The sequence below is a fragment of the Prionailurus bengalensis genome, chromosome A3, assembly GCF_016509475.1.
Source record: "Prionailurus bengalensis isolate Pbe53 chromosome A3, Fcat_Pben_1.1_paternal_pri, whole genome shotgun sequence".
NCBI lineage: Eukaryota > Metazoa > Chordata > Mammalia > Carnivora > Felidae > Prionailurus > Prionailurus bengalensis.
In genome coordinates this window covers 79,437,307-79,449,909 of record NC_057354.1, presented here as the reverse complement: position 1 = coordinate 79,449,909, position 12,603 = coordinate 79,437,307, and the positions used below count along the sequence as shown (strand labels likewise).

At 34.9% G+C, this 12,603-nt stretch overlaps 1 protein-coding gene across 9 annotated transcripts in view; it reads left to right on the top strand.

The window, feature by feature from the left end:
• Positions 1-12,603, top strand: part of USP34 (ubiquitin specific peptidase 34) — a 251,154-nt gene that overhangs the window by 184,557 nt on the left and 53,994 nt on the right. For 5 of the 9 annotated variants that reach the window (XM_043603460.1, XM_043603458.1, XM_043603462.1 and 2 more), the window contains 7 exons: positions 4,190-4,373; positions 4,856-5,019; positions 8,897-8,962; positions 9,775-9,921; positions 10,005-10,061; positions 10,153-10,230; positions 10,623-10,717. In XM_043603460.1, coding sequence (XP_043459395.1) covers positions 4,190-4,373; positions 4,856-5,019; positions 8,897-8,962; positions 9,775-9,921; positions 10,005-10,061; positions 10,153-10,230; positions 10,623-10,717 — 791 coding nt within the window. The remainder of the gene's footprint in view (positions 1-4,189; positions 4,374-4,855; positions 5,020-8,896; positions 8,963-9,774; positions 9,922-10,004; positions 10,062-10,152; positions 10,231-10,622; positions 10,718-12,603) is intronic. The other 4 variants (XM_043603461.1, XM_043603463.1, XM_043603465.1 and 1 more) reach the window with 1 other exon arrangement.

Below are 12,603 nucleotides of genomic sequence, written 5' to 3'. Positions count from 1 at the left end.
TTTAAATTTAAAAAAAATTTATAGATTTTTCAACTCATGTTTTTTTGTTTGTTTTACTTAGTTTTTTATTTTAATTCCAGTTAATATGCAATGTTATATTAGTTTCAGGTGTACAATACAGTGATTCAACAATTCCTTATTTTAGCCGGTGCTCATCACAAGTGCACACCTTAATCCCCATCAACTCTAATTTCCAGCGGTTTTGTTGAAATAGAAAAAAATATTTATTTCTTATGACCTCATGGTGTTGTCTTAAATTTTTTCTGTGTTTAATTATTATTAACATTACATTAATTTGGACATGGGCAATCAGAGCAACATAAATATTTTTTTTTTCATATGCACATAAGACTTTATTTGTAAAAAATTGTTTTTAGTAACATTTTATAGAAGGCAATTTGTATCTTGATCAACTGTCAAAAGTTCTTCATCTTCTACATTAAAAATAGTTGGTGGTCTATAGCAATAATTTTGTCATACTTTCTTTTAAAATTTTTTTCAGTCTCAAAAATAGAAGCAACTTTATCTTGAAATATTTTTATAAAGGCTCTTTTGTAATTTGATTAGTAACAACAGAATGGGTTTAGGATATCTCATTTTTTCTCCGAAACTTTCTCTTTTTATTCGTAGTGTATTCTTTGTTATATCTGGGTTAAAGCTGTTTTAGGATAGTTGTTCTTTTACATGATTTTAGAGATTTCCTTCTCATGAACTTGTGGGGTGGCAAAGCTGATGTTCTCTCTGTGTAAGTCATCCTAGCAGGATATGTAGAATTTTCAAAGGGGAGCAGTGAGCCCATTTGGCTCTGTTGGTACTGGCATGTTTTGTTCACTGGCCTCGGAGTTGTTCGGGGGTCTTTGCATTCCACTTCTGATCACCACATAATATTAGCCTTAAAAAACAAAATTGCCAGGGGTGCTTGTCGGTTAAGTGTCCATCCAGCTTTGGCTCAGGTCATGATCTCATGGCTCATGGGTTCCAGCCCCATGTCAGGCTCTGCTAACAGCTCAGAGCCTGGAGCCTGCTTTGGATTCTGTGTCTACCTCTCTTTCTGCTCCCCCCCACTCACACTCTTTCTGTGTGTCTGTCTGTCTGTCTCTCAAAAAATAAATAAAGGTTAAAAAAATTTTTTTTTAAACCTGCCAGTTATTTTAAAATCAGCAAAAATGGGTTTATTTGGGAGTAGCCGAGAATCGCAACCTGAGGCATGCACTCTTCTGCAGAACCATAGGCAAGTCCAAATATACCTCAGATTTTGCCAAGAAGTATGAAACACTAAAATGAAATTTGAGGGGCACCTGGGTGGCTCAGTCAGTTGAGCATCTGACTTAGGCTCAAGTCATGATCTCCCTCTTCCCAAGTTCGAGCCCTGTGTTGGGCTCTGTGCTGACAGCTCAGAACTTGGAGCCTTTTTCAGATTCTGTGTCTCCCTCTCTGTCTCTACCCCTGTCCTGCTCATGCTCTATCTCTCTCTCTCAAAATTCAATAAACATTAAAAAAATTTTTTAATGAAATTTGATTGAAAATGACTGTGTTAACAAGAATGAGCCTTTTAAAATTAATTTATATAGTTATAGGTGGATATCATTTGATAAGGGAGAATGTGTATTCATTAATTCTCCTACTTTATATTTTTATAAACATAAATTCTGGGAAACTTTATTTACATATGGAAATTTAAGCCTTGTTTATATGTTTACAGTGAGAATGGAAGTTTTGGTTTTTATTCATTTTTTTTTAAATGTTAACTTTTTATTTTGATAGATTGAGTGGGGGAGGGACAGGGAGAGAATCCCAAGCATGCTCCATGCTCTCAGCACAGAGACCCATGTGGAGCTTGATTTCACAAACCATAAGATCATTACCTGAGCTGAATTAAGAGTTGTATGCTTTACCAACTAAGACGCCTAGGCGCCCCGGAAATTTTATTTTAACAATGTTATTTAATCTTTGAATTTCTTCTGAAGTACATGTTAAAAATCACACTGTGATCTATTATCAGAAACTATTTTTAGTATTCTCTCAGCAATTTGAGGTTCTTCTTTCTGTGAAATATATCAAAATGGTCTTACCATTATTTATCAAATGGGCATATATATAGGTTACTTTTTCACATAGAGACACCTGCTTTTCCAGTAAACTCAGAGTAAGGAAAATAAAAATAGTGTTCATTTCATTATGCTTTTACCAGCCTAATATTTCTGATAAAATATTTTTTATCTTATCAAAAGATTTAAATATATTTTATTAAAGCTTTGGAGCTGTAGGTATTTAATACTCGTTCAGTTTCTGGCTTTAAACTGATTAGCAAAGATAGTTCATTTTAAACTAGTTATTAGCCAATTCCATTTCTTTTTGAGTGAATTTGCCTGTTTTTCCAGTTGAAGTTGTGTTAGCTTGTGTTTCAAAGACAGTCCTCTAACCTCTGAATTCTAATATAGGCAAGATACAGTCTTATCAGTCTGTCAGCTGTATGAAGTAGACCCTAGTCACTTTCCATATTTCTTATTTCTTTCTTTCTTTCTTTCTTTCTTTCTTTCTTTCTTTCTTTCTTTCTTTCTTTCTTTCTTTGAGAGGACATGAGTGAATGAGGGGCAGAAAGAGGGAGAGAGAGAGAGAGAATCCCATGCTGACAGCGTGAAGCCTGATGCGGGGCTCAAGTCACAAACTGTGAGATCATTACTTGAGCTGAAGGTGGATTATTAACCAACTGAGCCACCCAGGTGCCCCCACATTCCATATTTCTTAGCCAGACATACTTTTCCTTGCAAAGACAGGACTTTGTACTTTCTTTGACAATAGTGAGATGGAAGAGGTGAGATCATTAATGGGAAGATATTTCAGATTGTCCTTTATTTGGTGCCTGTCTCAGAGGCTCCCAGGACACCACCAGATTTAGTGATTTGCTGAGGGAATCACTCCAAGGAATCAGCATGTGGTTGTACTCATGGCTAATATTTATTACAGCAAAATAATACAAAATGAAATCAGTGACAGAAAAAGACAGGATTGGGCAACTCTGGTGGAAAACAGCTACATATTTCCAAGAGTCCTGTCTTCTTGGAGTTGCACAGGATGTGCTTAATTTCCCCAGCGATGAGTGTGACAACATGTGAGAGGTTTTGTCTACCGGGGAAGCTGTCTTGAACCTACAAGTCAGGGTTTTAGGTGGGGTGAAGTGGTGGGGATTGTCATTTATAGTACCTGTGTAACCGACCACAGTATCTGAAATTCTAGACTCCCAGGTGAAAAGCAGGTATTCAGTATAAACCAAATACAAAAGGCACAGTGAGCCACTTTTATCACTTAGGAAAAGTTGTATATCAGAGGAGGGAACTATTCACCATTCAAATTTTCACATTACAGCCAGGGGCCACCTTACAATCCAGCCTTTCTAACACTAGGAGAATGTCAGTGTTAACTACAGTACCTCTTTTCTACGCAGTACACCAGGACATTTTATAGCCCAGAACAGTGTACCATAGTAGTATTTGAGGTGTGTGAGAAATAACTTTTTTGGTAAAGTAGCAAAGAACCAATTAGGAAAACAGGTTGGAAAGGTGACCTGACCCTTTCTTAAGCAGATCAGATTTAGAGAAAAATACGTCTAGGATGATAAAACCTTGCACTTCAGTTCACTAGGATAGAAAGTGAGAGCTTGGTGTCTGAAATCCTGACTCTGGCGTCTTTAAACTCTGTGACTCCAAGCAAGGTTTTTGGTCTTCTCTGTTTTTGGTATGGGGGCCTTTGAGTAGTATCTGGCACAATAACTGCTCATTAGGAGAAGTTGCTACTTTTGGTGCTGTTACTGTTATTAGAGTGAAATACAGAGAAACTGAAGGAAATGCAAAGGCAGTCAAGATAGGACATAATGAGTCCTCAACAAAAACTTTTGGTCACTTAATGGAGTGGAAAATAATAGCATTATAGATGGGAATCTAAGAAAGAGCCTATTAGGTATTGAGAGGAAGGAAAAGTAAAGGTGATCCTTACTCATTCTGTTTTCTTTAAGAGAAATGAACATTGGGGAAACTTTTTATATGATGCTGCTCTAAGTTTTTAAACAGCCTTTTAGAAAATTGTAGATTGTCATGTAGTCTAGTTCACTGTGTGTAAGTTATTCATTATATTTGGAATATAATTGAAATGTAATTTTAGATAATATACTTGGTCTTTCTCTTTTTTCCAGGAATTTTTAAGAGATATCTTCAATCTCCTGTTCTTGTTGCCTAGTCTAAAAGACAGACAACAGCCAAAGTGCAAATCACATTCTTCCAGAGCTGCTGCTTATGATTTGTTAGTAGAGATGGTGAAGGGATCTGTTGAAAACTACAGGCTAATACACAACTGGGTTATGGCACAACACATGCAGTGTAAGCATTCTTTTCCTTTTAATCTTTCTAACGTTTGGACGCGGAAAAGAGATTTTGAAGGGCATGTCTTAAAGAATCCACTGTTAACACACTTTAACTTTATAAACTGTTGTTTCTAAGATGTTAAAAAAATAACATTGATTTTTAAAAAACAGGTGTAAAGGACTTTTTGTAGGTATCTGAAATACGTAGGGATTTCTTGGTTAAATAATATAGTGCCAAGTAAAATCAGATTTTAACATTCTTTTGGATTTTTAGGGAATGAATGTTTTTATAATTGTTTTTACTAATTTTGTATCTTATTCTTTTATTTGAGTATAGTTGAAACCCAGTGTTACATTAGTTTCAGGTTATATATAATGTTTTATGTATATTAACTAAAGTGATAGAGAGTAGTGGCCATCATTAAAAGCAAAATACATTATGTTTAATAGTTTGTTTCGGTGGGGGGCGGGGGGATCCTTTCCTCCCTTTTTGTTCAGCAGCCCATGCACCTTATAAATGGGACTACTGGCCTCATGAAGATGTTCGTGCTGAGTGTAGATTTGTTGGCCTGACTAACCTCGGAGCTACTTGTTACTTGGCTTCTACTATTCAGCAACTTTATATGATACCTGAGGCCAGACAGGCTGTCTTCACTGCAAAGGTACATTTTTCCTCACTTTCAGAATTAAAAGTATTAAAGAAAAGTTTTAAATTTTGTTAAGAAATCTTGATTATTTCAGTTTAATAAAACATTGAGAAAATAATTTATGAATTAAATGACAATATTTGATTATATAGCTAGGTAGCTTGTGTATTTAATTATTTTTACAGTTTAATAGAGTACTCCTAACATAGTAGTATAATTTCTTTATTTCTCAAGGGGAAACATAGTTGTAGAATATATATACTCCATGTAGACAATGAACATATTTTCAGTAAAAATAAATACAAATTTTCGTCACATACAAAATAAGCAAAGCCTAAAACAAAGTAGGGGAATATACCAGAATCACTTATTTCTTTTATTTTTATTCCAAAGTAAATTTGCCAGTGGGCCTAGTTTATTTGGGTAAGCGCTGCTTCGTGTTATTTTTCTTAACTTGTTATTTCTGGTTTTCATTCTTTTTATTCTTTTTCATGGACTGTTTTTTAGTTTGCCTTCTGCATTACTTACATAATTTCTTGGCAAATTTACTTTATGCCTGTCCTTGCTTTTTTGTTTTCCTTCATCATGTCATCTTGATGTCCTGATTTATCCTCCCTAAAAAAGTATTGGAATTCTTTATGTACCTTCATTGAATCCTTAATATGTTTTTTTTAAAAATATTTATGTAGTGTTTTGATGGGAAGGACTTTTTTTTTTTTTAATTTTTTTTTAATCTTTATTTTTGAGAGAGAAAGAGTCTGAATGGGGGAAGGGCAAGGAGAGGGAGACACAAAATCTGAAGCAGGCTCCAGACTGGGAGCTGTCAGCACAGAGACTGATGCAGGGCTCGAACCCACAAACCGTGAGATCATGACCTGAGCTGAAGTCAGAAGCCCAACCCACTGATCCACTCAGGCACCCCAAATCCTTAATATGTTTAAGTTCAGCTTCAAAGTCTCCAAGTTACAGTATAGTCAGGTGGGTTTTTTTTTGCAGGGGATGGGGAGCTTTAGTTATATTAATGCTATTAAGATTATCATCTGAGACTGATCATGCTTAGAAGTAGTTGAATAACTGACTCATTTAGCATATGGAAATTTTTGTCACAAAATTTGTGGCCCCATCTGCTTAATTTTATAGAGCTAGCTATGATCAAAGAGTTTCATGGTCCCATAGTTTCAGTGTTTTGTTTTTTTTTTTTTTTCTAGCTGTTAACATGACCATACTTTGCGATTTCTCTTCTTCATATTAATGATCACCGTTTAGCTGTTAGCAGTTTCAGGAATTAATACGTAGCGCCAGATAACACTCGGAAGTTCAGATGTGCTAATTGGGAGTAGGTCTCGTAAATGGTGTTTTTGGTTAAAAACTAAACTTAGGGGCGCCTGCGTGGCTCAGTCAGTTCGGTGTCTGACTTCATTCAGCTCAGGTCATGATTTCGCCATTCACAGTTCAAGCTCTGCTTTGGGCTCTGTGATGACAACTCAGAGCGTAGAGCCTGTTTCAGATTCTCTGTCTCCCTCTCTTCCTCTGCCCCTCCCCCGCTCATGCTGTGTCTGTCTCTCTCTCTCTCAAAAATAAATAAACGTTAAACAAATTTTTTTAAATAAAATAAATAAACTTAGGCTTCTCTCTACATAAACAATTTGGTGGGGGGAGGGGCAAGAAAATGCACACACACGCAGGGGAGGGGCAAAGGAAGAGAGAATCTTAGGCAGACTCCGTGGATGTGGGTCTCAGTCTCAGACTGTGAGATCATGACCTGAGCTGAAATCAGGAGTTGGACACTTAAACTGACTGAGCCACCCAAGCACCCTCTATATGAAAAATTCTTAATAGAATTTGACATGACTTTGGAAACTACTCTAGTCAAATGTTCACTTGATTGTTTACATGAAAACATTGTTTTCATTTCCTTATCTGATGTTCACAGAAAGATTAAAGAAAGCTTTACATGTATTTTAATTGTGGTAAAATATACATCACTAAAATTTACCATGTTGACCATATATAAGTATGCAGTTCTGTGATAGTTAGTACATTCACTTTGTATTCACCACCATCAGTTTCAGCTATTTTTTCACTTCCCCCAACTAAAACTGTTTCCCATTCTCCCTTCTCCCAAACCCCTTGCAACTTCTATTGTACTACTTGTCTCTATGTATTTGACTGTCCTAGGTACCTCATTTAGGTAGAATCATATAATCTTATTAGCATAGTGTCTTCAGGTTTTCATGTGGTAGCATGTATCAGAATTTCCTGATTTTTTAAGTCTGAACAATATTCCATAGTGTGTAAACGCCACATTTTGTTTTTCCATTCATCTGTCAGATGCTTTTGGGTTGCTTATATCTTTTGGCTTTTATAATACTTCCATGAACATGAGTATCCAGATACCTTTTGAGTTGCTGCTTTCACTTCTTTTTATACATAACCAGAAGTGGAATTGCTGGATCATATGGGAATTCTGTGTTTAATTCTTTGAGGAATCACCCTGCCGCTTTCCCATAGTCGCCATGCCATTTTATATTCCTACCAGCAATGCACAAAGGTGCCAGTTTCTTCACACGCCTTGCTGAAACGTGTTTTCTGTTTTTTTTGACAGCCATCCTAATGGGTACAAACGTGTATTCCCTTAAGTAGTAATACATACGTAGGGTATATATTTAGAACTTACACATAGTAAAATATTCTTGGTTTTTCTTAGTTAGAAGAATTCTGTCACTTCTGTTCTTCAGCCAACTAATACTTCACCTCCAGCAATGAAAATATAAATCCAGGTCTTTAGAAATATAAATCCTGGCCATTTTTGTATTCTGAATTTTGAATAATTTGCATGTGTCAGTTCTGTTCCATATTGGAAGATGTTGTTTTGTGTGACTGCTACTCTAATCTCATGGAGTATTAAGCCTCCCATATGCCGGGAATATTACTATTGTTGTTTTGCCAATAATGTTGGTTCCTTTTATTCAGTTCCCATTGTACTTCATATCATATAATTTTGTGGTAACTATATGTTGAATAGACTCCTATTTCAGTATCCTTATGTCCTCAGTTTGATTATAAGTTCCAAAATAGCAGAACCACATTACTTAACACTCCCCACAAAATTGACGCAAATAACTAGTGTATACTTCTGGCATGTGGGAGGCTTATTATTCCATGAGACTATCAGAGCTTCTTCAAAATTATGACAGGCAGTTTGTAGTGAGGATAGTACTTCATAGGTTTAGGTTGATTTTTAACATTTGGATGAAATATATAGGTTTAGGTTTATTTTAATATTTGGATGAGATAGAGTATATCTAATAAGTGGCTGTAAGACTGGTGTTGAAGACTAAGTCTCTAGTGAATGAGTCTAGTCAAGATACCTGAATCGCAGTTAATGATACTTGAATATATAGAAGATTTTCAAGCATCTTGACCAGTAATTTTTCTACAGTATTAAAGATACACTCTTCTAGAAAAAAAGAAAGATACAACTAGATGATGGTGAGATGTCATGTATTATAATGAATTTTTTAAATGTATGGATTTATTTGTAGAAAACAGGTTTGTTGCACACCTAAGAATTTTTCTGTTTTTGCACAGTCACCAACTTGTGAAATCAGCATTGCACCAAATGAGTGTTCATCTAGAAAGCAATTATTTTTTAAGATCTCTTTATTCCATTTTCTTACAGAATAGTGATGGCTATATTTATATAGTGAGCAAAATCTTCCAATTTTTAAAATGCTAACTTGCTAAGTAAAGAATAGACTGTATTTTTTCCTACACAAATCTAAAATAATGAAAACAGATATGGTATTAAACACATTGTAATACTTTATTTACTAGAATGTCTAATTTGCTATCAGTATGTTTTAATAGAGAATTTTCTCTTGATTTCCAGTATTCAGAAGATATGAAGCATAAGACCACTCTTCTGGAGCTTCAAAAAATGTTTACATATTTAATGGTATGTTTGAGAACTATGTATGGAAAACTAATTAGATATAACCTGTGTAAGTTGAAAACATTAAATGAAGTTCATTTGTATTAGATTTGCCCCGAATATATACTCTTATTTTTCGAGTTGAATTTGTCAGTAATTTGTTAAAAGTAACTTTTAACAGTTACATCTTCATTATCTGCATTCTGTTAATTTGTCCTTTGAAAAATTCTTTGTGTCCGGTCCCTTTCCCATCACAGTGTCACATTCACCCCCATAGTTTTCTGATTGATTTCTCTTTGTTCCTCTTAATTCCCACTCTCAAAAGTATAAAACGAATCGATCTTTAAAAATTAGCAAATCTTACAGTGTTTATTCTCCTGCTTAAAAGTTTTCAGTGATTTTTTTTTTTATTATAAGCAGAATCGTATTCAGATTCATCAGCAGTGGCACATGTCTTCTGATTTTGCCCCTTCCTTTTAACTTCCTCTCTCCTTTCTTTCTTTCTTTCTTTTTTAAAATTTTTGTTCTGTTTTGTTTTTTAGATTTTAGTTTTATTTTTTAAGTATGCTGTACACCCAGTGTGGGGCTTGAACCCAAGCCCTAAGATCGAGAGTCACGTGCTCTTCCAACTGAGCCAGCCAGGTGCCCCTACAACTATTAAACTGAAAATGCCACGAAAATCAAACAACAGTGAAATAGAAGAGCAATTCCTTGTAGATTTACTCCGTTTTGTTGTTGTTTCGTTATTTATGCAAGAACCTTGTGATAATGTTCTTTTTATTTGAGACACAGATTTGTTTGTTTCATGATCTACCCCTCCCCCTTCTCCTTTGCAGGAGAGTGAATGCAAAGCATATAATCCTAGACCCTTTTGTAAAACATACACCATGGACAAGCAGCCTCTGAATACTGGGGAGCAGAAGGATATGACAGAATTTTTTACTGATCTGATTACTAAAATTGAGGAAATGTCTCCAGAACTGGTTAGTACCAGGATACTGAAGTTTCTTTGAAATTTGTACAGATTTGCCCAATTTTAATTACTCACCTTTGTTTGTTTTTAAAGAAAAATACCGTCAAAAGTTTGTTTGGAGGTGTAATTACAAACAATGTTGTGTCCTTGGTAAGTAGTGTACCTGTTCTTCACTTTTTGGAAATCTTATTGTATATTTTAGCTTATTGTAATAAATTACTAATATTTGTTGGTTGACCAGGATTGTGAACACGTTAGTCAGACTGCTGAAGAATTTTATACTGTGAGGTGCCAAGTGGCTGATATGAAGAACATTTATGTGAGTAATGTATATATTGTTTAGACTTTTTCTGCTTTTAATTTCTTATATACAGCAAGTTTATTTTTGTTATCTTGATAGAAGATTAACTTTCATGTTTCATCTATTTTCTTCTCATTATGCAAATCAAATAAGAATTAGAGATAGGCCAAAAAGCTGATATTTTTTCCCCATTCAAAACCAAAATACTTGCACTTTTGAAAAATTTAGTAAGATTCATGGAGCATCTTGTCATTTTGAGGGAAGACATTTTTTACTGAAATTTAGTGTTTTTTAAAATAGAAAAGTTTGTTTTTCTGTGTGCATTCTGCCCAAATTATAATTATTGCTTTTTGTAATTTTACATACTGTGAACAGTAAAATGAAACTTTAAAATCTGCTTTAATACACAGGAATCTCTTGATGAAGTTACTATTAAAGACACTTTAGAAGGTGACAACATGTATACTTGTTCTCATTGTGGGAAGAAAGTACGAGCTGAAAAAAGGTATGATTTTTGAAATGTAACATTTATCATTTTGATACATCATCAAATGGTAGTAAAACACAGACTTAGAGTAAATTCATGTTAACTTTTATGAAAATTATGTGGTTAAGGTTAAGGTTAGCTGCTTGGTGCTCATTCTTACCAGCTTTTCATTCAGTTATTCAAGTATACTTTCAAGCATCCTTAAATTTTTCCAAATTATTTTTGTCCTTTTAATTAATCAAATATTTACCAAGGTCCAGGCCCCTGGCTGGCTCAGTCAGTAGAGGACGTGACTCTTCATCTCCAGATCGTAAGTTTGAGCCCCACATTGGGCATGAAACCTATAAATATTTACCAAGGTCTGATTCCTTTAACCCTTTGCTGTGCAGTCACTAAATCATGATAGTGAGTCTCCTCATGAACTGAAGATGTCTTCCGCTGAATCTCTGAAGTGAGAGACTTTTTTCTTAAGAGCTAGCCATAAGATGGCCAGTTTAGGACAGACTTGTTGGCTAAAGATGTTTTGATTCTACAGGTGAACTTTGAATGGCAAATAGAAATTGGATTGAGAGAGCATCATATACAGTTAGTTATTAGGAACAAGGGCAGAGAAATAGAAATGACCTTGTACGTACAAGAAGTCCAGGATTAGTCCAGCCTGCCTTGAAGTGGAGGACTTGCATTGACCAGTAATAGAAAATATGATTAGAAACATACAATGACATAAAATCGTTAACATCTAGATTTGGGGATTGTTTGCATAATTGGTTGATGCCATTTGAACATGTGCCTGAGAAAGACCGTAACTTCTGCAAAGGACTGACTGTGAGATCTAAGCCAACCTAAAAGTGCAGAGGAAGAAGTGACGGAATTGAAGCCAGGAAAGAAAGAAAATCGCGATAGGACGGTAACCTAGAAATTGGGGCAGAGAATCTCATGAGGAAGGTATTCAATTGACATAGTCCACAAAAAAGGAAAAATGACAGCTGAGTAAAAGCATTGGGTTTTACAAAAGACAGTTTAGTGGTATGTTTTTTTCAGGTTGTAGCAATTAGAAGCAGGGTTGTCAAGTTACATGGTATCTATCAAGTACAGATCATTCATTTTAGAAGTTTGGCAATAAAAAACAAGGAAAATGGAATCTAGAAAGGGCTTTGAGATCAAACAACAGTTTTCTGGATGACATAAATCTGAGCATGTTGGAAGGCAGAGAAAGATTGTAAAGGTAGACATACTTAAATGAAACCACAGGGAGAAGCCAAGCTCATATGATGAGAATTGGGTTAGGATATGAGTTATAAGACTTAGAATGGGGTCCATTAAAAATTTGTTACTATGGAGGGATATGAGGAATAAATAAAAGATAATTGAGAGGCATTTTCTTTGGAGAATGTCATTTTAGTTGGAATTTTATAAATAAACTTACTGAAAATATATGTCATTCTCAATAACTTATTTCGTGAAACATTCCCTACTTTTGACTAATATTTGCCTGTTTTTCTAAAATAGTGTCTTGTCTCTCAGGCAAAGTTTTACTCAGTCCTTTATATTATTACCATACTTTTGAATGTCTATAATAACCTAGTAAGTGTTCACCAGAAATGGGCTAAGGATCATCTTTTGCTCTATATTTAAACCTTTGTTTCTCTCAGTTTATTCATTCTTTCCTGAATAATTTTACCACCATAACTTTAGTCTCTACTGATATGCTTATGATTCTTAAATCATCTTACCTAATTCAGAATGCTGTGGTGTGTCCTCCCAGCTGTGACTTGTGTGTCTCATAGATTTAGTAGGTCTACAACATAATTCTCCTCTCTTTTTAGTTCCATTTATGTCTTGTATCCTCTGAATCGTGCATGGTTCCACGGTCAACCACAAGTCCTTTAGTGACTCTTAGCTCT